General features: G+C 40.9%; 4 protein-coding genes across 4 annotated transcripts; 2 read left to right on the plus strand and 2 right to left on the minus strand.

The window, feature by feature from the left end:
* Positions 1–86: 86 nt before the first annotated feature.
* On the plus strand, positions 87–7,556 carry LOC145902024 (monocarboxylate transporter 3-like). The gene is made up of 9 exons (XM_082989859.1): positions 87–1,041; positions 1,161–1,309; positions 2,937–3,111; positions 3,405–3,526; positions 3,988–4,215; positions 4,416–4,609; positions 5,906–6,131; positions 6,532–6,648; positions 6,719–7,556. Exons 1-9 carry the CDS (start codon positions 629–631, stop codon positions 7,105–7,107), a joined length of 2,013 nt encoding a protein of 670 aa, XP_082845985.1. The 5' UTR covers positions 87–628; the 3' UTR covers positions 7,108–7,556.
* A 694-nt stretch (positions 7,557–8,250) lies between these two features.
* LOC145901675 (methylcrotonoyl-CoA carboxylase subunit alpha, mitochondrial-like) lies at positions 8,251–12,818 on the minus strand. Its single transcript, XM_082989432.1, has 7 exons — positions 12,610–12,818; positions 12,298–12,433; positions 11,999–12,191; positions 11,642–11,880; positions 10,874–11,119; positions 10,726–10,818; positions 8,251–9,939 (listed from the first exon to the last, which is right to left on the minus strand). The coding sequence occupies exons 1-7, from the start codon at positions 12,798–12,800 to the stop codon at positions 8,887–8,889; spliced, it is 2,151 nt and encodes a 716-aa protein (XP_082845558.1). The 5' UTR covers positions 12,801–12,818; the 3' UTR covers positions 8,251–8,886.
* A 1,179-nt stretch (positions 12,819–13,997) lies between these two features.
* LOC145902580 (multicopper oxidase mco-like) lies at positions 13,998–17,487 on the plus strand. The gene is made up of 13 exons (XM_082990612.1): positions 13,998–14,100; positions 14,162–14,349; positions 14,517–14,618; positions 14,687–14,821; positions 14,984–15,174; positions 15,239–15,382; positions 15,554–15,755; positions 15,818–16,071; positions 16,138–16,234; positions 16,296–16,413; positions 16,473–16,621; positions 16,705–16,810; positions 17,137–17,487. Exons 1-13 carry the CDS (start codon positions 13,998–14,000, stop codon positions 17,244–17,246), a joined length of 1,899 nt encoding a protein of 632 aa, XP_082846738.1. The 3' UTR covers positions 17,247–17,487.
* A 955-nt stretch (positions 17,488–18,442) lies between these two features.
* Positions 18,443–22,842, minus strand: LOC145902812 (multicopper oxidase mco-like). Its single transcript, XM_082990910.1, has 15 exons — positions 22,606–22,842; positions 22,016–22,049; positions 21,490–21,674; positions 21,035–21,136; positions 20,841–20,975; positions 20,577–20,785; positions 20,267–20,413; positions 20,005–20,206; positions 19,690–19,943; positions 19,531–19,627; positions 19,235–19,337; positions 19,015–19,169; positions 18,845–18,950; positions 18,648–18,789; positions 18,443–18,577 (listed from the first exon to the last, which is right to left on the minus strand). The coding sequence occupies exons 1-15, from the start codon at positions 22,840–22,842 to the stop codon at positions 18,529–18,531; spliced, it is 2,157 nt and encodes a 718-aa protein (XP_082847036.1). The 3' UTR covers positions 18,443–18,528.
* Between the last annotated feature and the right edge of the window lie 909 nt (positions 22,843–23,751).

A 23,751-nucleotide genomic window follows, 5' to 3' on the forward strand; every position in this document is an offset into this window, starting at 1 on the left:
CCGTCCGTGTCACCCACCTATTTGTTTACACGTAGAACAGTGGAAGTCGACATCGTATTCGTATCTGTGTGTTAAAATGCGCCTCGTTAATTTACGCATGTCAACATATGGGAAACGATCCGAGTGCAATAATCCCTCCTCCATACATCGAGCGCGTGTATTTCAACCATCGATCAGTTGGGACCGCTTGAATCGATTCGACAAAATTAGACGCCATATGCGACGCGCAAAGAAAAAGTTCGGATCAACAACGGTTCAACCAGTTATTTTCCTTCATGGATTTGCTCCTATCACAAGTGCTAAGAAAGTACACCTTGCGACATTATCACTCCATGGGTATTGTATTCTAATAAGGACGGGTGCTGTTAAACGATTTTCGCAGGGTAATACAAAATTTACATATCTGAATTTCTTTGTGACGTCATAAATGTAAAAAAAATGCTAAACAAGGTGCCAGATATTGCTTTTGTGTCAACTGGCAAGATGTCAAAGTTCAGTCGTGCAAGGGGGCTGACAAAACTACGGTTTTCTGTGTGGTTTGTAACCGTGTTTTGCTCTTTAGGTTGAAATAAGAGCAGGTGCGTTGTAGCAAAAATCAGAGCCTCGAGGACCATTTGTAAAAACCAAAATGGGCGAACAGGATGAGAAAAGCAGTCTTGTGCTTGCCGACGAAGTGCTGTCTGAGGACGTCGATTTGGAGGGCAAACTTGAAAGCAATCAGGGAATTCCCGACGGCCCTGCCGCCGATTCCACGGAAACCGATCCACAAACGACAAAGAAAACCCAGAACACGGATCAGTTGCCCAACGATTCAAAACCAGTGCCGACCATAGAGGTGACGCAGTGCGACGATGGAAGTAACCGAAATCTTCACGGCGTCAGTACTGTGCGCTTCCAAAACGGCCTTCACCCTTCGCAAGACCGCGAACAACCCTCCATGAGTTTGGAACTGCTCTCGTCTCCCACTGCCTCTCATGTCACCCTTGGCTTTGGCTCGTTAGACATCATTATGGATGGCGATTACTCGCGAACCGAAGTAAAGTGAGTAGTTTAGTGTTTCCACGGCGGCGCCGGAGTGGGCTGTCTTTTCCAACTCCTAATATTTATTGAGTTTCGTCGCAAAATCGGCAAATACCAACATTGGTTATATTGTATTTCAGCAAGAACCTACCAAACCCACCGCGCTGGGGCTGGGTGGTTGTCATCGCCTCTTGGATTGTTATGATCCCAGTAGCCGGGGTGCTGGCCAGCTTCGGTACTTTAGTATCATCGCTCACACAAGAGTTCAACGCCACGAAACTTGAAGCAGGTAAAGGAAATATGGAAATTGTTCAAAACAACGCAAAAGTTGCAAAACAAATTTCTGGTGTTAGTGGTTTTGTGTAAAGTGGACACATTTAAAAGAGCGACCGCGCAGCGAACGTGTAACGTAATTTTGGTTTTCATTCCGTACACTAATTTCGCAAAGCGCGGGCAGACGAATCGAAGAAAACACTCGCCTACGAGCTCGACGGAATAACAACGCTGATTTTGCGCGATATGGCTGCAAGTTGCCGGTTTATCCGCTCGTGCGGCAATGCTGGAGGAACGCTAGCCGTGTTGTTTACAGCGCTATTCGGTCGTTCGTTCCAGCGACCTTACAGTACATTTCGCCGTAAAACCGGTACCCCCTCGTCAATTTGAAACCAGACAAAAGTGCATCGGATTGTCAATTAGCCCAACTTCCTGCTGTAACGAGCGCCCAGGCCGTACACACTGCGCCGTAGGATATGATGCAATATTGCAACGGTGGTTTTGACATTCCTGAGAAAAATGCTGTCGCAGGAAATATGTTTGCTGTATGAAGTAACCAGCGTTTCTGAAAATGATTTTTGAACTGAAACCATGCGTCGTTTTATGATGTGTGAACCAGTAGTATTAACTCTCGATTGCCCAAGCAACGCGACAGTGTCTGATGGGAACAAAAACTTGACAAAATGAAACAAAAGATACGCGACACGTTAGGGTAGCGATAAATAAATCCACCACAGGCACAATTGTTGGGAAGGCCCGTGACGCCGCAAAGCGCAACATATGTCGATTGCTGCAAAACCCAAATTTTGCAAAACTGTTTGTTGACTGGCGAAGGCTCGGCTCTATATGCAGCGGTGCGTACAATATATTAGCAACGCACTACTTGTATTCAGCTTGTATGAGTTTGCTAAGAAAACCCCGACAAGCTTACGTCTCCACAAAAGAGTACTTGATGCTGTTACGTATTCAAACTCATATTACAAAACCATTCTCCATTTCCATGTATGACACTCCAAACAGCAGTATCACACACCGCACACAAGAGTCTTATGTTCAACATGACGATCGTACGGTTGTTGTTGTGTTTGAGACTACGCAAATGTATATACACTGCACGCCTGTGTTGTATCTATTTGGACACAACCCTAAGGGCCTGGAGGTATTGGTATACCCTGCGGAGTGTGGGTTACGCAACGCGCAAACAGTCAGCACTATCATTGTGAGGCCTCGAGAGCATTTCTCAGTGAATAACAACAACATCCCGCCTTTCTCCCACTTCGGTGGTGTGGTCTTTGTTGCGCAGTTTCGCGTCGCTTGGAGGATCGATCATGAGGCGATCACAACCTGAGCGCGTGAACGGCACGCGGGGCAGCACGACAACAATTTCAAATCGCGCGTCTCAATCTACGCTTGAAGCGAAAAGCGTTTGTCGACTTGCTCGCCCTGCTTCGGAAGAACAAGGCTTAAAACTTACATATAATCGACAGCAATAATGAAATTCCTTAAGTTCACGAGCGACGTGCGACAAAGTGCAATTAGGGGACGCGATTGATTGACAAATGGACCACCTTCGCTGTCACTGCGAGGCCGCTTCTCCCGCAAGTCAAGTGCGATTAAAATCTAATTTCTGCGCTAATGTACAGGTTGGATCGGATCTCTGGCGTTTGGGTTCACGGTTGGAACTTGTCCCTTGAGCACGCCACTATTCACAGTCTACGGTGCGAGAAAGGTCGGCTTCGTCGGTGTTTTTGGCGCAACGATCAGCCTTGTGGTGACCTCTTTTACCCCGGTTCTATATCTCATGTTTTTAACGTACAGGTAAGGGGTGTGCTGTGAAGAGAATTCATGACTGGAGTTTATGTATTAATTCGTATATACTGCGCCATTTACGTAGGTATATAACATATGTAAATAACCCCACTATACGAACATTGATGGAACAAAAAAGCGGTTATTATCAAGTTGGCAAATGCACATATTATTAAAATACATTTTTGATTTGTGGTCGTTTTTCGGCCAGTTGTTATACCAAAATGTTTTTCATCAGCAAATATTTGGTGTTAAAACGCTTCTAACTGTACTTCACTTGCAATTGTCTATGCGTGTTTTAGTGCCATGCTTGGAGTGTTTGCCAACTTCGTGTACAACACTGCAATGAATTTGACCGGACAGTACTTCCCAAACAAGCACCAGGCGCTCGCCACCTGTCTTGCATCAGCCGGAGTTTCGTTCGGTAAGGCGAAGCATTTCCTGTTACCACGTTATGTCCTGACGTTGCCTCTCTGAGAGAATGGGATTCCAACCAATAAGATGCCCGAAATGGCCGCATTATTGCCCTATCCAACATAAGTAGTTGCATTACCACGGCTTATCCCTTGCAAAGCACTGCAGGGCTCTTTGACATGCAGACAACTTCCTTTTAAAACCTCCCGAACGTTGCAGTGAATAATGACAAATGTGCTTGGGGAAACTGGTTTATCTGTAAAACTATTAATTTGGTTTCATGGAATTTTTTATTGCCTAAATTCCCATGAGATTGGGTTACCAACACTGTTTCCAAATGTTTCACACAATTATTGTAGGTCATTTCGCATTTAAATGTAAATATTTAATATTTAACTATTCTGATCATATAGGTAATTGCTACAATGTATTCCAATGAATTTGCGCTGATATTTAACAAATATATTGCAGGTACTTTGTTGATCAATCCACTCTCAAACGTTCTGGTGGAATCGATTGGGTGGCGCAACACAATGCGTGTCATGTCGGGACTTGTCTTCGTGGTCGGCATAGCCTGTGTGGCATGCTTCAAGCCATTAAATGATGCCAAGGGACAAAAAACGTCAGGCAGCAGAATGCACAGGGACTCCGCGGGACATGCAGAGAGTTTGATCAACGGAATCGGGTCAAATCCTAAAGGTGTGTCTTCCTGTTACGTAGGATATCATCTACAGTGGGTATTAAAAGTACAGTGCAAGCATAGGCATTGGAAACCAACTTCGTACCAACCCAAAGACAACAACAAATCAAGCTATTACGTTTGTTGCATATTTAGAAAACGATAGCATGTTTGCCGTTCAATTGCCGTGAACTAACCATAAAATATATTTGTATCACAGTCAATTTGGATGTCGGTAATGCTGGACATGCACATACTGAGAGCAGGATTAGTCTTGCTGCACAGGAGATAAAGCAAAATGTTCTCAACAAAAGCGTTTGGGATTGCTCGGTGTGCTCAAATCCGTCGTTCATTCTCTGGATGTTGGGAACACTCTTCTGGAGCGTCTCCTTTCTCTTTCCGTTCATTTTTCTGGTACGCAGACGTAACAATTATGCTTTCATCTATACCAGTGGTTCCCAACCTGGGGGTCGCGACCCCTAAGGGGGTCGCGGGAAGGCTATCTGTGGGTCGCGACATATATGTGATGTTTTTATAACTTGTTACAACACATAGGCTACAACCAGTTGGGCCTACTATCGCTTTGTCTTGTCAGGGACGATAAGAAGTAGGCTATGTGCCACTAACATTGTGCTCAGGCATTGTCATTGAAACATCACAGCAATTATTGTCATCAACAATGAAAGTATCAAAAAGCAGTTTAGGGCGTTCAGTTGTAAGTAGCAGTGAGATATCAAGGTGCAGTGTTTTTCTTTAACTCTGGTCATGGAGAAGAACCGTAAATATGTTGAAGAATATTTGAAGTTTGGATTTACCCGCATAATCTGCACTTGCACTGAAAAGCCTCCGTGTGTCTTGTGCAACGTGGGCAGTGCTTAATCAATCCGTCTAAATTAAACCGCCATTTACACACCATGCACCCCCAACACGTGAAAAAAAGATTAGGAATTCTTCAAACGTCATGAAGCCGGTTTGTAACGTCAGAGATTTGACTTGGGAGGTAGTTTTCAGATTTTAGCGTTGTCAAATACTCAACCAAGGATTTCAAACTTGGCTATGAAGTTGCAAGTCAGCCGTCTTATGGAGCAAAGTGATTGCCAATAAATGATATACTGTAAAATGCACTTTGATTGATATTGCTGTTGGGAAAAAAGTGGTGGGGGTCGCAAGTTAGTTTAAATCAATATAGGGGGTCACCAACCACAAAAGGTTGGGAACCACTGATCTATACTAATATACATAATATGGTATAATGCAGCGTTTCCTAAAGTGGGTTCCGTGACTAAATATACAGGTTTGCTACTCATTGGTTTTATGTCAAAACTGCTTAACACATACAGTCTTTGGGGGTTCCTAGTTAATTTAAATACCCTGGCAGGGTTCAGCGGATAAAAAGTTAAAACACTGGAATAATGTACATTGCTATATAGGCATCACCTTTAACAACTCCGCACGCCCCGCATGCTGGTGAATATGCTTATGCCCAATTTGAAGTGGTGCAACATCATTGTGCAAAGTTCTGGCATGCAAATGATTAATGCAAATAAAATTTTTTGAGAGCACATAATTTAAATACAATTTATAGAACGGGTCACCAGGCTCGGTGGCAAAACCATGATGACCCATTTCCTTTTAGTTAAAGTCCAAAGCGGCTACAGCTATAGTGCAAAATCTTTGTAAAGTTACAAAAATCTAACCACTTGAATGCAGATTGATTACATGGAGTCCGTAGGCATCGAGCGTTCTCTCACGGGCTGGGTGATGACTGCATACGGAATAGCCGAGTTTGCAGGCCGACTTCTCTGCGCAACCGTTGCTGGCAAGATTCAATTTAGTCTGGCCTACGTGTACGCTGCCAGTGCCGCTTTCGTTGGTGCCGCTACAATGTTGGCCCCACAAGGGCAATCTCTGGGTGTGATGTACGCCTATGCCATAGGTATGTATGTTGATATATAAAAACAGACAATTAGCGTTTGGCAACTATCCACAACCCAAGATTCCCAAACAGATTATATATCTAATATGGGTTTGAATTCCAGTCTTGTAAAAATCCTTGATGCCAATGACAAAATAATCCATATTGTGAATTCAAAATATTTTGAGCAGGAGAGTTTCTTCTCGACCCTACATGATAAAAATCATTGTCACTTTCTGCCACCATAACGTGTTGGGATAAGTAACAAAAGAAGCCACGAGGGTCGATTGTGAAACTGTGCACAATTTTAGTCGGGTTGTTTACACGAGATTATACTTTTCACATGCAACCGCATGTGGTACAAACAGAAATGTTCACACGCTACCAAGAACGAAATACAGCAACAAATTGTTGTTTACAGCGGCTGGTATTAACGCCGGAATCCTGAACTCCCTCATGTTTGTCACAACCATGCAGCTATTCGGCAACGAAAGCGGTAAACACGTGTGGGGGTATATTAACGTGATGCTGGCACTCGGTAAGTGGACTCGACACTGCTGGTATGTCAAGTTGATACAACGCAAACTTAACGTCGCGTGCTTTTGCAGGCATGGTAATCGGTCCTGTTGCGGCCGGTGGTATCTACGACGCGACCCAGTCTTACGTTAGCGCTTTCTACATGGGTGGATCACTGTTTTTGGTGTGTGCAATTGTAATGCTGCTTATCCCAGTGGCGCAGAACTACTTCCCCAAGCCCGAACATGAAGCCAAAGCAGTGCGAGAAAAGACCAAGCCAGCGACCAACAACGGGCACACGGGAGCGCCGAAGAGCACAGGTTCGATCGTCAAACCGGGTTCATTGCGACGCCTGGGTCATCACCAGCGCGCCACTAAGGGCTCAAAATGGAACGGTGACGTGGAAGTCCACCTTCAGGCGCTCGAAGAGTTCAACGAAGTAGAAAATGGACACGCAACTCGTCAAGATGAACAAGCGTAATTCGATCCTAAATGAACAGTTTCGCTTAGTGGAGAGTGAAGGAGTTTAAAGTGAAAGATGGGAAAACAGTTTTGTGTTGTTTTTCGTAGGTTCAATAGATTTTCACCATTACTGAAATGTCACCATATTTTACTGATGTGTTAGAGTTCTTTTACTTGCGCGTCAAGGCACCTTAACAGAAGCTGCTTTTGTAGAACCACAACTTTTGTAAAACATTACGTTGTAAAAGTATGTCTGCTTTCCTTGTTTTTCAAAACTATGTCTGTTTTTTTTTGGCGACTAGTTAACTTTCCGAACGCATCATTTCGGTAAATGCTCTATATCATAATATACACACACTCGTGTCTGCACTTAAAACCAAATCCTTTTCAGTTCCAATGTTTTGGCGTTTTTATTGCTTGTGGAGTGGTTGCTGTAGATGGGAATACACGTCTGTGTCACCTTTAAAACTGTCATTGTTACTCAATTTGCTTCGATAGCCAATCTGATACTGCAGTCGCGCCGTTATTGAATCGAACGGGATATGAACCAGCAAGAACCCGAGATAAGATATTGCCCACTTCCATGAACATACAGGGGGGATACTGTTTAAAAACTATTGCAAATATTTGATATAAAAGTCTGAAACATTTGTCGATTGTAGCTTAGTTTTTCTATTGAGAAAAAATTCGTTTTGAAATTAAGCACGTCGCAAGTTCAATAAAAAGAAATACGTCATGTTTTTAAACACTTTTTCGACTAATTACTAATTTTACTAATCGACTAATTTACATCGAGCTTACAGTGTTTACGATACATGCATAATAACCGAATGTCCAGAGATTGTTCTTGTGCTTACGAATTGTCGAGCATTTCAATGTGTAATGGATCAAACTCGACAAAACCTTTGTGTTGCTAAATTACTGTACCTGTTGGACAGTCTTTTGTCCTTGACAGTATTTATAGAAAGCAGTCTTTAGCTCTTGGGAGTCATTACCCAATATTCCAGGAATTTAATATGTCATATTCAAATATAACCTTATTCAAATAGAATCATAAAACAAGTATATAAATTAATGTTAACTATAAAGTAAAACAACTTGCTACAACCATGCACCTAACTCAATACAATCATACAATGCACTGAGCACCAACACTTTGACCATCACCAACCCACAATGTCATTCGGTCACAAGGTCACATGGTAAATCCATCCAAACCAGCAGGGTAGAATACAAGGTACAACAACAATTAAATTAACAATTAAATTAAGGTACAACAGCAACTAATATTAACACTTTGTTTTGAAACCAATGAATTCACAACAGATACCTAATAGCTGATACCGAACACGCACGGAATAGCTGGTGAGAGCTACCACTAATTACTGCTCTGAATAAATTCTCCTTGGTCGGTCGCGCCCGTTGGTAAATAATCCGTCAGTCACAACATCTTTGCATCGGCGGTGATCAATAACGACAACACGGTGAATATAACTCAAGTGTAATGAGCAGTGGGGGTCATAATTGGGTTTGTTTATCACGAAGAAAAAACTATTGGAAGTAACACAATAGGTGTTAAGGAAAAGGGAACTTGAGCGATCAATAAATATTTCTAGTAAACAACAAAAATGGCAACGCGTTGTTGTTAGGCACGGCAAAAACATAGTATGAAAGCGGACTTTTGTTGATTGCTACAAAACATGAAGACTTCGTTTCACAAACCTTACAATGAAGCTACGTACCTCACCATTATACGCGTTATCATTCAAACGAAGTAAAAAAATACAAGCTAGCTATATCAGTCCGCCTTTAACTTGACCAAAAGTGCCTTCATCTTCACCGTGTCGCCTTCTCCGCACATTACTGACTCCACGACGCCACCACGCGGCGCACGTATTGTGTGCTCCATCTTCATAGCAAGCATCACTACAAGAGGTTGTCCCTCGTCCACGGAGTCTCCAGGGCCAACCAAGACCTTCTGTATCGTGCCTGTAAGCGGGGCAATGGGCTGGCCCACACCGGAGCCCGACTCAGTGTTTGTGAGGTAGGAAGGAAGAGGGATTTCAATCTCGATCGCGTCACGGCCGTCAGTTGGGAACACGTGCAGACGGTCTGGCTCTGTACCGGTGTGGTCTGTTACTCGTACGACCTTAACGCGTTTCGTAACGCCACCCACAGTGCTGACAACGTAGGTAACAGCGTTTGAGTCAATCTCGACGCGACCAGAAACCGCAATCGATTCATCGCCATTGACGGTCATTTCGTAACTTCCGCCTCCGGCTTCAGTCACATCCACCTTCACTTCGATCCCGTTTATTTTTAAAGGTACCACTCTTGTGCTGGCCAAGTTCATTTGAAATCCGGCGCATGATGCGAACGGGTCTTGGGACAACGGTACGTCAACCGCACTTAGCAGCCGACACGCCAAAGCTGCTCTACAGGCATCGGCGGGGTCGATCTCAGCGCTTTTTGCCGGAAACAGGGCGTCATAATGCTGAGGTATAAAACCTGTGTGGACGTCACCGCTTGCGAAGTGCGGGTTTGCGGATAAGCGCCTCAGAAAGGATATATTCGAATCTGGTCCGACGACTGCGTACTCGCCGAGCCGGTAGGTAAGCTTCTTGAGCGCCCTCTCGCGATCTGGACCCCAGACGACGAGCTTGGCAATCATGGGATCGTAGTATGGCGAAACCTCGTCTCCCTGGCGAACTCCGGTCTCCACGCGTATTGTGTCGTCTTGTGTTGGGGCGGAGAGGTGGAGCAGAGGTCCAGCGCCAGGCATAAACTGATTGTCTGGGTTTTCAGCATAGATCCTTGCTTCGAATGCGTGGCCGTTGAGGGTGATTTCGTCCTGTCGTGAAATAACAAAATTTTTTTTGGTATTTGGTGATAAATACATCGTAAAATTAAAACTTGTACCAACTGAATAAACGTTTAAAATTACACGCAAACTCGGGAAGTTTCATACAAAAAATAGAAACTGGTTAAATAGTTAAAAGCATCATATAGTGTATCCCATGTCAAGTTAACGTACTACGCAAAAGAGATGGGTACAGTGTACATGACAAACAGAATTAAAACACTTCATGGTTTGAATGGGAATGTAAGTGCTATTTTCCAATACAAGGCAGGCGTTTTTTGTGAAATCCAACGCCGGTAACGGCAAGACATAGAAGTGCACAGTTTCTAAGGTCACACAGATCATGCGGCAAACTGAAGTCGGGGCGCAACGTTTAGGACAAAAACGTTATTAATGATGGAAGGAAAACGTAATTACTCAACCGGGACAACTGCGGGCATGATACACGACAGGTAATCGCGTATAATTCACCACCATTTCCACCGGTCGGAACCGACATCCGCTTAGTCAACATTGTCCATCAAAGTGAGATTGACAAAAACGACTTAAGCATCGTTTGTGAGTTGTAAAACAGTCGTTGATAAATTGTTTATTTTGAGTACTTTGTGATTGGAAAAAAAACAGCTTCTGACAATTACAACAAGATTTTTATTACAGGTTTGCTGGAAATTAGACATGTTTAAAAACCTATTGACAATATTCTAGTAAATGAGGAAAGGACTTAACCATACGGCAATGGTACAAAATCTATAACTTTTAATATTAAAGGGTATATACCTGAGTTTTGGGTATTTTCTCCCCTTGTGCCACAAGCAGTTGCCATTCAACGAGGTCAGTGTTTGTCACCATTTCAGAAACCGGGTGTTCAACCTTAAAACCATGTAAGCAACATAAAATGACTTTTTTCCAAACATACAATGGTTACCTGTAGCCTGGTGTTCATTTCCATGAAGTAGAAGTTCTGCTTTTGGTCCATTACAAACTCTACTGTACCAGCACCAACATATCCCACTGCTTTTGCGGCACGCACAGCAGCATTTCCAAGTTTGAGCCTTGTTTCATGGCTAATACCTGGTGCAGGTGATTCCTCAATGATTTTCTGATGACGTCTCTGCACACTGCAGTCTCTTTCAAAAAGATGAACAGCATTTCCATGCTGATCCCCAAATATCTTAACAAAAACAGCTTGTTAATGAAAACAATAAAAACATTTAATTCAGTAGCAAAACCAGTGTTTTAAACCTTTTCCATTCCATGCACCCCTTCAACTGATATTCAAAGTTTCACCCACTGGAAATTCAGTTTGTTGATATTATGTACATCAGTATACAAAAAGAAACCAAGTTCTTACACTTGATAAACCATTGATACTCAAGTATCAAAAAACGTACAATTATATATATAAGAAAATACCCCACTTGTAAATACAAATTCTCCCCTGGTGGCGAATTACCCGCAGTTAAAAAGCCTTGATCTAAAGCATTAATACATGATTTATATTTTATATGAAGTTTGCCTAATAAAATTCTCTATCATCCTTTCTTGAAGGCAGAACTTTGGCCCAACTAAAAAGTAAGTTATGCACAGATCAATTTCTAAATCTTTTTTGTCACATTTTTACTTTACTTTAATTACGAAATTTCTCCTCACAGTCCAATCAACAAATTTAAGTACTACCAAGTACCAGTCTTACCTGAACTTCAACATGACGTGGCCTGTCCACATACTTTTCAATTAGCATCACATCATCATCAAATGATGCAGTGGCCTCCCTCTTTGCTGCATTTAACTGGTCAAAAAAGTCCTCCTCCTTGTGAGCGATCCTCATCCCTTTACCCCCACCTCCTCTCACAGCTTTAATCATAATTGGAAATCCAATCTTTCTGGCTTCTTGCATGAGACACTCATCGGACTGTTCCTCACCATGGTAACCTAGTTTTGCCATTTAAAACAAGTATATCATAGTATGATTATACAGTTTTGTTATATACTTTAGTTAATAATATAAGATAAAACTACCACAGGTTCTTACTTTTTTTATAATAATTACCTTGGATTATAGGTACATTTGCTGCAGACATTATTTTTTTGGAAGTACTTTTGATTCCCATATCACGGATTGCTGATGAAGGCGGGCCAACAAATGTTACTCCCTCATTCTTGCAAAGCTCAGCAAACTCTGTGTTTTCAGACAGAAATCCATAGCCAGGGTGAATGGCATGGGATCCGGACATCTTTGCAACCTATTAACATGTTTTTTTTTTTTAAAGTGAACACACATAATCAAAGACACTAAGTTTAACAATATGCTTTTGTAGATCGTGCACAACACCACAAGTCTACATTTACCTGCATAATCTTGTCCATTTTGAGATAACTCAACTGGGATGAAGCAGGTCCAATACAAAATGCCTCATCTGCCATGTTCACATGAAGCTGGTTTGCATCGACCTCACTGTACACTGCGACAGTTTGTATTCCCATCCTGTAAAATATCCAGTTAACTAACTGGCCAACTAAGAATTGTCATACAATGTTATCTAAGTACGATATGCATATTTTGTCTACCGATACCCATCACCATCGCTTATTCAAATGGAATTTAATTATATACATATAGTTTGGAAGTTACAACCTGTCATCATATGAACCATAACTCACTTTTTAGCAGTTTTTATGACGCGACAAGCAATTTCACCCCGATTGGCAATTAACAGTTTGCGTATTTCTTTGTAATCCACAAGATTTCCTGCAGCTTGTGAACTGTATAATTTTGTGCATGGAGCAATGTACTGAAATCTTGCCCTGGAGCTCCATACTAAAGATTTAGTATTTCTCAAATGAGAAAGCATTGTTTTTTGGTGCCAAACAAACCCTGTCATACAAAAATTTGTTGATTAGTCTAGAGGCATACTTTTTCACTGCACTCAGCAACTACAGCTGCAATGTATTTTTATTCATGATCCATTTAATGTTTTAAACATAAAATTTGAACTCTGAGCAGTCCTACAAACAATTGACAGATCCATAAATGTAGTTTATTAAATAAAGAATAGACGATCGATTTATTAGCATCCAAAGTTTTGTTAACTGTTTTTTTTCTTAACTAGGATCCCTTTGTTTGTTTAAGTGCGCGTCGAGGTTTTGAGGAATCCACTATTTATGTCAAAAAGTGGCTGGCCTGTGACAGTTGTGTGTCGTGCTGCTGTACGGCCAATGGTAAAATACATTATTATACAGCATACATAAATCATAGTGCAAAATAATTAACACATACAATGCTATATTGAGCACCTAATGCTAATTTTCTGCAAACATGTTTCTTGCTGTGTAATGTTAATGCGCAACCGTGACAAGTTAAAACCCGGATAATGCTAAAAAGTGCTTAAGTCGACGTTCACAAATTTATTTATCACCTGTGTGTTATAAGCACTGTGTTTAGTTTGTTTCAAGTAATTTTCAATTCTGATTGGCGGCATGTAAAATATGTGTATGTTTTTTAAATTGCATGTGCATTATAAATAAACAAGCAATTCCACGAAGCGTAAGATTCGTACTTACAAAGTTTATCTATCAACCTTCCCGTGTAATCAGCCATGCATAAACATCACATACATAAAAACATATTTTAACAAAGTTGAAAAATTCAGACCATAAGCAGACTTTTTGAGGGATGTTGCAGACATATGGTAAATTTTTTAAACGGCGAGTATGCTACTCTTTGTTTTGATTGTTAATTGTTAAATTAGGTTAAGGATAATTCATAACTGTCTACCGAGAAATTTTGAGCAAATTGTGATACACACTCAAGTCTTCACCGTAACCGGAAATTTTGAAATTTACAGCAATTAGGGAAATCGCCCGACTCAGCAACGCATGATTAAACGACATTGGTGCGGAAGGTATCACCCTCCCAAACGTGTATATAAGGATGAAAAACCAGTTGATGAAACAAGATTTTTGTACGTTAACTTGAAAAACGACGAGTAAATTGTAAAAGCAAATAGAGACGGTAGGCCTATAACAACGTTTGTACATTATATGCACAGATGGCCGACCAGGTGAAACTTTTGTTAGGTGTTGTAGTTTTACTAAAGTTTGCAACGCCCTCGCTCCAGGTGTGCAACTATACCTCGCCATGCAAACTGCAAGGTAAATAGGCTATTGCGTACCTCAAACCCCATGCCATAAATAACCAATATTCCTTCAACAGGTGGAATTCTGAATTTGACCCAACCGATACAATATGTAGTGACCCACGGATATATGGGAGTCGATTTTAGACTGGCTGTGACTAACTTTACAGTCGATTGGCTGACCCTTCGTCGCCGCAGTTACAATTACATGATCCCGGGACCAACTTGGCGCGTAAAGCCCGGTGACACTGTCAATTTGACCTTGGTAATGCTATATCCCAACATTTTATTGGCATTCCACTGACGTTGCTTCGCGTGGAAAGCACAATAGCTTGATGCATGTTAAAATATATTTTAAGGAATAATGTTTTTATAGTATGTTACTTATTTACTACTTTGTGAGTCTATTCCTTAATTCGGTATATTTTGTAGACGGATGAACTGCTCTATCCAGAAAAGACTGAGCCGAACAATGGTCAGCGGTTCCCTAACAGCACAAACATTCATACCCATGGCATGCATATGAGCGGGGAGGTGGGAAAGACGTTCGATTGCACCTACTTTTCCAAAACATAAATGGTTAATAACCTCAAATGTTACAGGTTCCGCACGACAATGTGTTCATCCAAATTAAGCCTAACAATACGAAGTTCGTATACAATTACCCGTTCGAGTCGGAGCATCCGTCCGGTACTTATTGGTATCATCCCCATTTGCACGGATCAGTTGAATTTCAGGTACAACCTATAACACAACGTTGAAATAAACACTTTCTGAAATGAACATTAGCTTATCGAGTTAAATGTTTGGTTCAAAACGCAATTAGTTTTAACGCAATATAGAGTTTGCGGAAAATGACCTTCACCTTCTTAGTTTCATCTTCATGCCTTGCCTTGTAGACTCACAGCGGTATGGGTGGGATGATCATCGTGGAGGACCCTGTCAACTCAAGCACCCCACTGCATTTACAAGCAGTTTCTTGCCCGACACATTGCGAGCACGACGTGACGCTCGTCATGCAACCGACCATGCTCTACTCTGGTGGTGGCTTCGCTAAGCTGCAGATATCTATTGGCGACAACCTTTTTATGTAGGTTGTGTAGGGCAACGCTGGAAAAATTTACACGAAATACCGACGTTTTAAATGTTTCTAGGCTCAAAAATTACAACGTCACCGGAACGAACCAAACACTATACGACTGGATGATTGACCCAACAAACGGTGTCAACAACTTTACAACAAACGGAATTCTGAATCCGGTCATGTATTTGCCCACGGGCCAGACCAAACGATTCAGGTTTTAGCATTTTATTGTTGAGATGATTAATACCTAAATCTTAGGCATATCTGCATATATGAACAAATACATTTCTGAAGGGTAAAATGGTATGCTTTTTTGTATAAACAATAGAGTCAGTAATTCAGTTTTTTATCGTAAATTTTGTTTTTTTGTTCATAAAAATGGCAGGATGGTGAATGCTGGTGGCGGTCCAACACTTGAACTGTTTGTGGTTGATGCAAGCGGCAAACCAGCGTGCACCATCTACGAGATTGCATGGGACGGTGTGTATTTGGATAAAGCCACACCCCCGCGACTTGGAAAAAGTTTTATTGTTCCCTCGGCGAAAGTTGACTGGCTGATAGTGTGCAACAACCCGGGGACGTACTACGTATGGTGGTTTGGTTGGTATGGAGTATAACAAACATACTAATGTACTTTTTTTCTCGGTAGCTCACTTCATTGGCGTCTCCATCAGACGATATGTCGATTGGCAACACGCAACGTTACAACGGAACCCTGCTCACTTTGAAAGTGTACGGCCCAGTCAAAACAACCACTATCGACACCACACTTCCTAAACGTCCGTCCTACATGACCGACTTCCAGAATGCCACTCAGAGCCAAGTCCACGGGCGCTTCATGATTGAAGCAAGCTCACCGAAAACGCTTAATCGAGACTGGTTTTCGAACGGGACGTACTATCGGTGAGTCTATAACGGTCATCTCGTGCAGTATCAGTTTTAACGAACAGGCGTGTATCATGGTTACAGATACAAAGTCGAATTAAACCAACTGCAGGAGTGGTACCTTACCAATACTGGAACTTCGACGAGCCATCCGATTCACATTCACGTAAACAGCTTTCAGGTAATTTTCAAAAACTTTGCCGTTTTTGTCAACTTGTGATTTAAAATTATGTTCACGCCAGGTCATCAGCTACAACCCATACACGGGACCTTACGACAGCCAGAACAAGACAACAAACGCTTGGAAGCTGTGGGATCAGAGCAACAACACATGTTATTACCAGCACAGCGGATACAAATGTGAGAAAACCTTTATTTTAAACAACGTCATAAAACTTCAATGATGTTTATCCCCACAGCAACTGATGTCGTCGCCCGTCCGTCGGACCCACTAAAATACCTTGGACACGACCAGAGGTGGAAGGCAGGTGGGCCAGGAACATTGGGATACTCTGCAGCCGGAGTGTTCCGCGACACACTTCTCGTGCCTCCTCTTTCCAATATCACAGTAAGGAAAAATTTTGACAAAAGCTATTTATTGCATATCGCCAATTTGACTCTCGTCCATTTTGAACGTATTTTTTTGCGCAGATCCGTTTCATGACCAACAAGTACGTTGGTGACGTCACCATTCACTGTCATATTCTCGGACACGAAGATTCTGGAATGATGATGGTGGCCGACATTGTCAACCAAGGTACCCTGAACGATTTTTGCCAGGCGTTCTTCACATAGAAAGGCTGTTATTCTTCGGCGCGAACATGATTTTTACACATAAATGGCGTTTGGCACGTAATATCTGAACATATGTTCACTGTAAATGGCAAAAGTAATGCCATGCTTTCGCATAGCAAGGCAGGATCGCCCCACTGCGCAGGCCCTTTAACTGTAAATGTTAATGTTTATATTGAGTTCCATTCTAAACATGTCTCATCAAGTTTAGCTTTTGTAAGGTTTATGATCCGGTAGTTAACGCGCTGATGTAAAGCGAAGTCTGTCGGTTATCAATCTTTTTGTTTTTAGGACAGAGTCTTTCCGCCAACGTCACTTCCGGTAACGCCTATCCAGGAACCTGTCACAAGTGTGATCCATTTCCGCCGAATAATGGTAGTCAGTGTGTCAGTTCCCCATAATACCGTCTACCCGATTTTCAAAGCTAATACCGTTTTTAAATACCATCAAAGTAAATCAAAGGAGCATACATGGCCTTGATAGCACTTGTACATTTCTTGAAAAAAAAATTTATCACCAAACCTCCGCTGACATGACATGTTGTATACTTTGCCACTGTATTTTCAAGTGGATGTTATGTGTCCAACGTTGGAATGGATTATTACCCGCATTACTTGAATAAATGTAAACGTTTGATTGATATGAGTTGTTATTTTTTGAGCTTGAAATTAACAGCAAAAATCAAAGCATAAAGATGTCTGTAAATCTAACCAATGCAAAAGATACTTGGTCATAAATCAAGACAAAAACATACAATTTTCACTTAAAAATCTTATCCATTTACAATTTTTAAACACTGCAATGGTAAACCTTATTCCGCTACAGGGTTGTGGTTATCGAACACGCGACATACTTAACATTTGAAGCAAAACCTTTCGGTTTCGACAATTGCAAGTAATTTGTATGCTTGATTGTGTCCACCAATTTCCCAGCGACCAAAACCAAGTAATCCTTAAAAGTTGAGCATTCCACAAGTGATTCGAGATATTGCACTTGAATGCAGGTTCCTACCAGTCGATAATGTCTGTACAACTTTTGCCATTAGGAATTTCGACGCAGGACTTTTAACGATTAAAGCGATGTAAGCGCGCTGTATGTATAGGTGTCGCTTCAATTTCGGTAAGTCAGAGGTTCCCAAATAATGCCTGGTTATACTGTATTGGGGCTTACTCGGAAGCTTTGAAAGAATTTTATTTCCATAACAAACTGCGTGACTCTGCAGCTGTTGCAAAATAAAAACAAGGTGACTCCAAAAAATATAATCCACACAAAAAATATCCAAAAACATCCGCAGCTTTTTGTGTGCGTCTTTATTAGAGACGGGTGCGTTACCGGTTCGGGATCGTTAGGAACCACAGGTATATAAGAGTAATAAGTCAAATGTAAATGAAAAAATACGACTGTATTCACAACAATAAATTCGGTTACATTCTGACATTTTACGACACCAAAGAAATGGACTTCTTCCATGTTCTCAGTAGAAACACTTTCACCTGAAGCAAAATTTTTCGTTTCAGTAATGATTGACGGTGTTCGCAAAAAAATATGGATTGGAATATTTTCACATGAACTGATGATGAAGACTATCAAAAATGCTGTCAGAAATAACGTCAAGAAAGGTTGCGTGCACGTAAATTACACATAAAAATCACATAGGATTGATTCCATTGTCGAACACTTGATTTAATAGAAAGTTACCAATTGGAACATCATTACCAACAACAGAACGAACCTACAAAAAATACATTCTATAAATAAATCGAGAAATGCGAAGAAATAAGTTGTATGTTAACAGTACTTACCTAATATTATTGAGTGAAATCGACGAAGCGCCACTTTTTAAACATGGACTTCTCGCATTAAAGGGAAAAGGATCACATTTGTTGCAAGTTCCAGGATAGGCATTTCCAGACTTGATCGAAACGTTGGCCTTCAGGTCCGAACCTTGAACGAAACAAAACTTTTGAAAACGTCATCGATGAAGGAAATGCTGCGTCACCTTGTGGCAATATTCTAACTGTCATCATCATTCCCAAGTCCTCGTGCTCCAAGATGTGGCAGTGAATCACGACGTCGCCCAGGAATCTGTTCGTCATAAAACGAATCTGCGGAAAAGTAAGTTTTGCAGATAAACAGTAAAACTCAATTAGATAAACTTTTAACACCCACCGTGATGTTGGACAGAGGCGGAACAAGAATGACGTCACGAAATACTCCAGGTTGGGAGAGACCGATTGTCTCCGGTCCACCTTTCCCGTTCTTCCATCGTTTATCGTGGCCGAGGTACTTGAGCGGATCGGGTGGCAACGAAACATTAAGGGTATCTATTTAACAAAACAAATTAGATTAAATTGTATTTCATCGCTAACGTAATTTAACAAAATATTACTATTGTAGCCCTCCATTTGATAGTAGCAAGGTTCCATGTTTTGGTTCCAATATTTAAGGTTGTTGACATCAAAGGGACCAGTGTAGGGATTATAGCTGATAACCTGGATGGATTTGTGTCAAAAGCAGCAGTTTTTGTTAGTTCGGCAACATTTTTATAGATTTAATACACCGTTGCTGATGGAGTCGCTTGTACATATTCAGCAACAACAGCAATAACTTAATGTATGGACTATACTATTCAGTAATCAATCATACACATGCAGTGATAATAATAATTGCCAAACGTTTCGTCACCTGAAAACTGTTGACATGAATGTGAATGGGATGACTTTCCGTAGTTCCTGTATTTGTCAAATACCATTCCTGTACGGTATCCACCTCCACGTTGTACCTACCACATGTTACACAGTAAATGTAATCACCAATAAGTTTTATAATCAAATAAAATGTCACCTCCAAAAGTGCTCACTTCGAAACCAATCTCGATTCAAAGTCAAACCGGAACCAGCCTCGATGACAAACCTTCCGTGTACTTTGTCTTGCGACACTTTGCGGAAATCACTGATATAAAATGGTCTTTTGGGCAAACTGGTTTGTATGATGGTGGATGTCTGGGATCCGGTTACTGAGATTGTCAATAGCGATCCATTGTATCTGCTAATAACGCCCGTTGAATTCATTTCGAACTCCGGTGAATATGACTTCAACTGCATTTAAAAATAACATTAATATCGAGATGTAGTGAGTTTATTAAGTGATGAAACATACATAATAAGTCCCAGGTTTGTTACATACAACCAGCCAGTCGACTTTTGATGAAGGGACTACGAAACTTTTTCCAAACCGAGGCGGTGCTGCTTTGTCCAAATACACCCCGTCAATAGCTATCTCATAGAAATCACAAGCCGATGCGTTGTGCTCATCCGCAATAAACAGCTCCAAAATCGTTGCGATTCCAGCATTTACCATCCTGATCCACGCATGGTTTACTTAACCTATGTTAAAACACTATTCTGGGTAATGGTTTTACCTGAAACGTTTCACTTGACCGGTGGTTAGATTCATAACTGGATTTAGGCGGCCGTTTGTGGTGTAGTTGTTAATACCGTTTTTAGGGCTGATTATCCAATCGAAAAGGGTTTCGTGTTTCGTGTGGTTGATCCTAGTCCTGTTTAACCTGCATAAAAGTATGCTTTTTTAAATGTGCTGCTGCACTACGTAGTTTTTCGCTTCAATAGATCGATGTATTCATCACCTCAATTATGTCGAACATCTGTAATCGCTAACAGCAAGCTATGTTAACACGTGATTGGACAGGCACTGCTTCAAGAAACCCTTACGTGAAAAGACGATCATGCATGTCTTTTTGTAGCACAGCGAATCCGGAATCGTGAGTCCCTATAATATCTGAATAGCGCAAAAGTGGTTGAAACACAAGTTGCACGTCGTGCTCGCAGTTATTCGGACACGAGACATCTTGTATGTGTTGAGGAGTGCTGGAGTTGGTCGGATCTTCCACGATAATCATTCCTGACATCCCGCTGTACGTCTGTAGCAGAAACACGCTCAAGAGATACAAATACCTTTTCAGAAAAAAGTAGAACCTGAAATTCGACAGATCCGTGCAGGTGAGGATGATACCAGTAGGTTCCAGAAGGATGGTCTGATACAATCTGGTAATTGTAATGGTATTGACCATTGTCTGGCGTAACGTTGACGAAAACGTTGTCATGAGGTCGCTAAATAAGGTTTGTTGAAGTTTTAAAAAAAGATACAGCTCTCTGCAACAATTTCTTACCATTCCACTAATGTGCAAACCGTGTGTGTGGATGTTTGTGTGGTTCGGAAACTGATGTGAGTTGTGCTGATTGATATACTCCGGCAACGTCAGCTTGTTTGTCTGTATTACAACGAAACTTTTTATTTGTTGTTTTTTGTAAATGAAGATTATGTCTGGGGCATATAACACCTGCCTACTGGTTTCTCTTTTCAAATTACATAAATGAAAGTTTCACGCATTAGTATTACAACAGGCCAAGCATTTTAACGATTGAACTTAAATTCGTTTAGGTTTTTGCATCTTGTTTATTGTCTTTGGTGATTTAGTAACAAACTTTGAATCAGTGTGAATGATTTCATCTTCGGGTGAATGTTACGTCTTCGTCTGTACGAAATCAGTCATGTGCGCGAAGTTCCAAACGATAAACAAATCGTTTCACAACAACAAACACGTTTCAAATGTTTGTGACTAACCAGTGTGAGATTAACTGTGTCTCCCGGCTTGATCCGCCATGTTGGTCCGGGGATTTCTCCGTTGTAACTGCGCCTGCGGAGTGTCAACCAATCCACTTTAAAATCGGTGACTTCCACCGTCAGGTTAAGATGAAGAAATCCATTGCTTGTTTTGAATTGCCTCGGTTGCACAAGCGGAAGTCCGCCTGCATGTGCAGTGGAAACAAATGTAAAACAAGCGTTCGCATTCCAATGATCTTTATGAGCGATGTGTAGAATTCCAAATGTTTCAATATTACCACAAGAGCTTTCAGAGTGTCGAAAGCAAAAATACGGTAACATTTGCTTTGATCATTATTTAGTTATATCAGAGTTCCCTTTTAATGTATATTTCTAATAGATTTTCATCAACATGGCTGTCTGGATACTGTTATGATGTATAGACCTATAGCACACAGTGCATTACAGTGAATATCTAAAAACAACGTTGCGAAATAGGGAAATCACTAATCTTGTTGGTTGCAGTCGTTTTGAAATCTCAACTCACCTTTTAGTCGACACGGGGAAGTCATATTACACGTCTGGGAAACAGCGGTCTGAACAAGCCACAGTAAAAGCGCGAATTTCCCATTTGCATGCAACATTTTGGTTGACAATGTTCTTCCAGCAACTAATTGGACGCCACAAAATCTCTTGCTATCTAGTGGATTCTCGTTCCAACGCACAACATCGCTAGATAGCCGCTTCATTCCATTTGTAAGACCATGACTAGTCTCAGTAACTTAATCATTGTTTGCATTATCGCGTCAACATAACTGGCCGAGGGTAAACATATGATGTTAAATTTCATATTTAGACATTATGGGACCAAGTTATGCTTGTAGTCAACAGAATGAAGAATACATTTAAACTAACCACCACTGCCGCGATTGTCAGGGAAACGAAAACCCTGCGTGAAAATACATGGAAAGATCAATAGAAAAACAAAAATGAAACAACCCAATTAATCGACATATATCCACTTTTTGACTTTAAAACCTAGCTTTTGAAACGTTCATACATATCGTCAATATATCTACATTGTTTCGCTTTTCTAAGCGTGAATCCTAAAGCTGTGGCAAATTATAACGATGCGACTGCATGCACTGACTGTTTTGATAGATTCCATACACTGACAATGATTATGACATTCTGTTGTGCGTGTAGTGGGATAGTGAAAGGTATATCGGGAAGCAAAACGTGCGCTGCCTGCGCTTGACGAGGGCCACATTTTTCATGTAAAATGGGAGAGCTAATGTTGCAATTTCCTAAATGTGCATTTGTTTTGACAGAAAGTATGTTAGGTTTGAGGTGCAATGCTTGGGGCACAGTCATTATTGATTTCATTTTGTTGGTAATCGGTTGTGATGACACTTTCTTTCAAATTTTGACCACAAAATAACAATTCACAAACCCTGCGTAATTTCGTGATAGTGTTGTGTTTACAAATCGTGAAAGATTTCCAACCGCATATTACGCGAAGTTTAAAGAAATGCCAGTGGTGTGATGCAGCCATTCAAATTTTTTTTTCACCCAGACACAGAATAGAGGGAATCTGAAAGCTCGACTTATTGTTACTCATTAATTAAATAAAATCATTTTGCTTTGTGACCACTTATTGGTAGTCAAAAGAAATTGCTTGATTTTCTAATTGCATCCCGAAAGTCCTCGACAAGAAATAGCCAGTTTTTTTGCCTACTTATAATGGAAACAATCAGCGAAATTGAGGCAGCGATGAATGACATATTTTTGTTTACGGGGGGAATATAGTAAAACTAACATTCATGACAATATAGCTCGTTTATTAGTTGAAGTAGATGGAGGACTCATAACCGAAAGAATGATAATATGCAGGTCTATACATACAGGAGAGATTAATCGATGTGAAAACCAACCAAAAATATGACTATTGCCACACAAGTAAATTTATCACATGACACAAAAATTCAAGTGTTGGGCAGAAATCTATCAACTGAGCCAAAATTGTTCACGTGTAAGTAATATATGTATGCAATTTCAAAAAATTCATTCGAGTATTTTCGCAGTAAGAACGTAATGGCTCTTAGAGATATACAAAGTAGTGTCACAAAAAGTTTAGAAATGTCACTTGTTTATACGTAAGACCCATCTTCTGTTGGATTCCATGACATATTGGTTTAGTAGATGATTGCTAATTGGAACATCATTACCATCAATGAAACCAAACTCTAAAAATACATTCGATAAATAGGAAAGTGTGAATGA

Source organism: Ascidia mentula, chromosome 5 (genome assembly GCF_947561715.1).
Source record: "Ascidia mentula chromosome 5, kaAscMent1.1, whole genome shotgun sequence".
In the NCBI taxonomy this organism is placed as follows: domain Eukaryota; kingdom Metazoa; phylum Chordata; class Ascidiacea; order Phlebobranchia; family Ascidiidae; genus Ascidia; species Ascidia mentula.

Excerpts from the sequence above, each read along its gene's own strand:
- LOC145902580 (XM_082990612.1), top strand. The coding sequence starts at position 13,998 with ATGGCCGACCAGGTGAAACTTTTGTTAGGTGTTGTAGTTTTACTAAAG. Across the intron at positions 14,619-14,686 it reads GCATGCATATGAGCGGGGAG|GTTCCGCACGACAATGTGTT; the intron begins GTGGGAAAGACG and ends CAAATGTTACAG. Across the intron at positions 14,822-14,983 it reads ACGGATCAGTTGAATTTCAG|ACTCACAGCGGTATGGGTGG; the intron begins GTACAACCTATA and ends CTTGCCTTGTAG.
- LOC145902024 (XM_082989859.1), top strand. The coding sequence starts at position 629 with ATGGGCGAACAGGATGAGAAAAGCAGTCTTGTGCTTGCCGACGAAGTG. Across the intron at positions 3,527-3,987 it reads ATCAGCCGGAGTTTCGTTCG|GTACTTTGTTGATCAATCCA; the intron begins GTAAGGCGAAGC and ends AATATATTGCAG. Across the intron at positions 4,610-5,905 it reads TCTTTCCGTTCATTTTTCTG|ATTGATTACATGGAGTCCGT; the intron begins GTACGCAGACGT and ends ACTTGAATGCAG.
- LOC145902812 (XM_082990910.1), bottom strand. The coding sequence starts at position 22,842 with ATGACTGTGCCCCAAGCATTGCACCTCAAACCTAACATACTTTCTGTC. Across the intron at positions 20,786-20,840 it reads ACGGATCTGTCGAATTTCAG|ACGTACAGCGGGATGTCAGG; the intron begins GTTCTACTTTTT and ends TTTCTGCTACAG. Across the intron at positions 19,628-19,689 it reads CGAAGTGAGCACTTTTGGAG|GTACAACGTGGAGGTGGATA; the intron begins GTGACATTTTAT and ends AACATGTGGTAG.
- LOC145901675 (XM_082989432.1), bottom strand. The coding sequence starts at position 12,800 with ATGCTTTCTCATTTGAGAAATACTAAATCTTTAGTATGGAGCTCCAGG. Across the intron at positions 11,120-11,641 it reads CACGTCATGTTGAAGTTCAG|ATATTTGGGGATCAGCATGG; the intron begins GTAAGACTGGTA and ends GTTTTTGTTAAG. Across the intron at positions 9,940-10,725 it reads AGAAAATACCCAAAACTCAG|GACGAAATCACCCTCAACGG; the intron begins GTATATACCCTT and ends ATTTCACGACAG.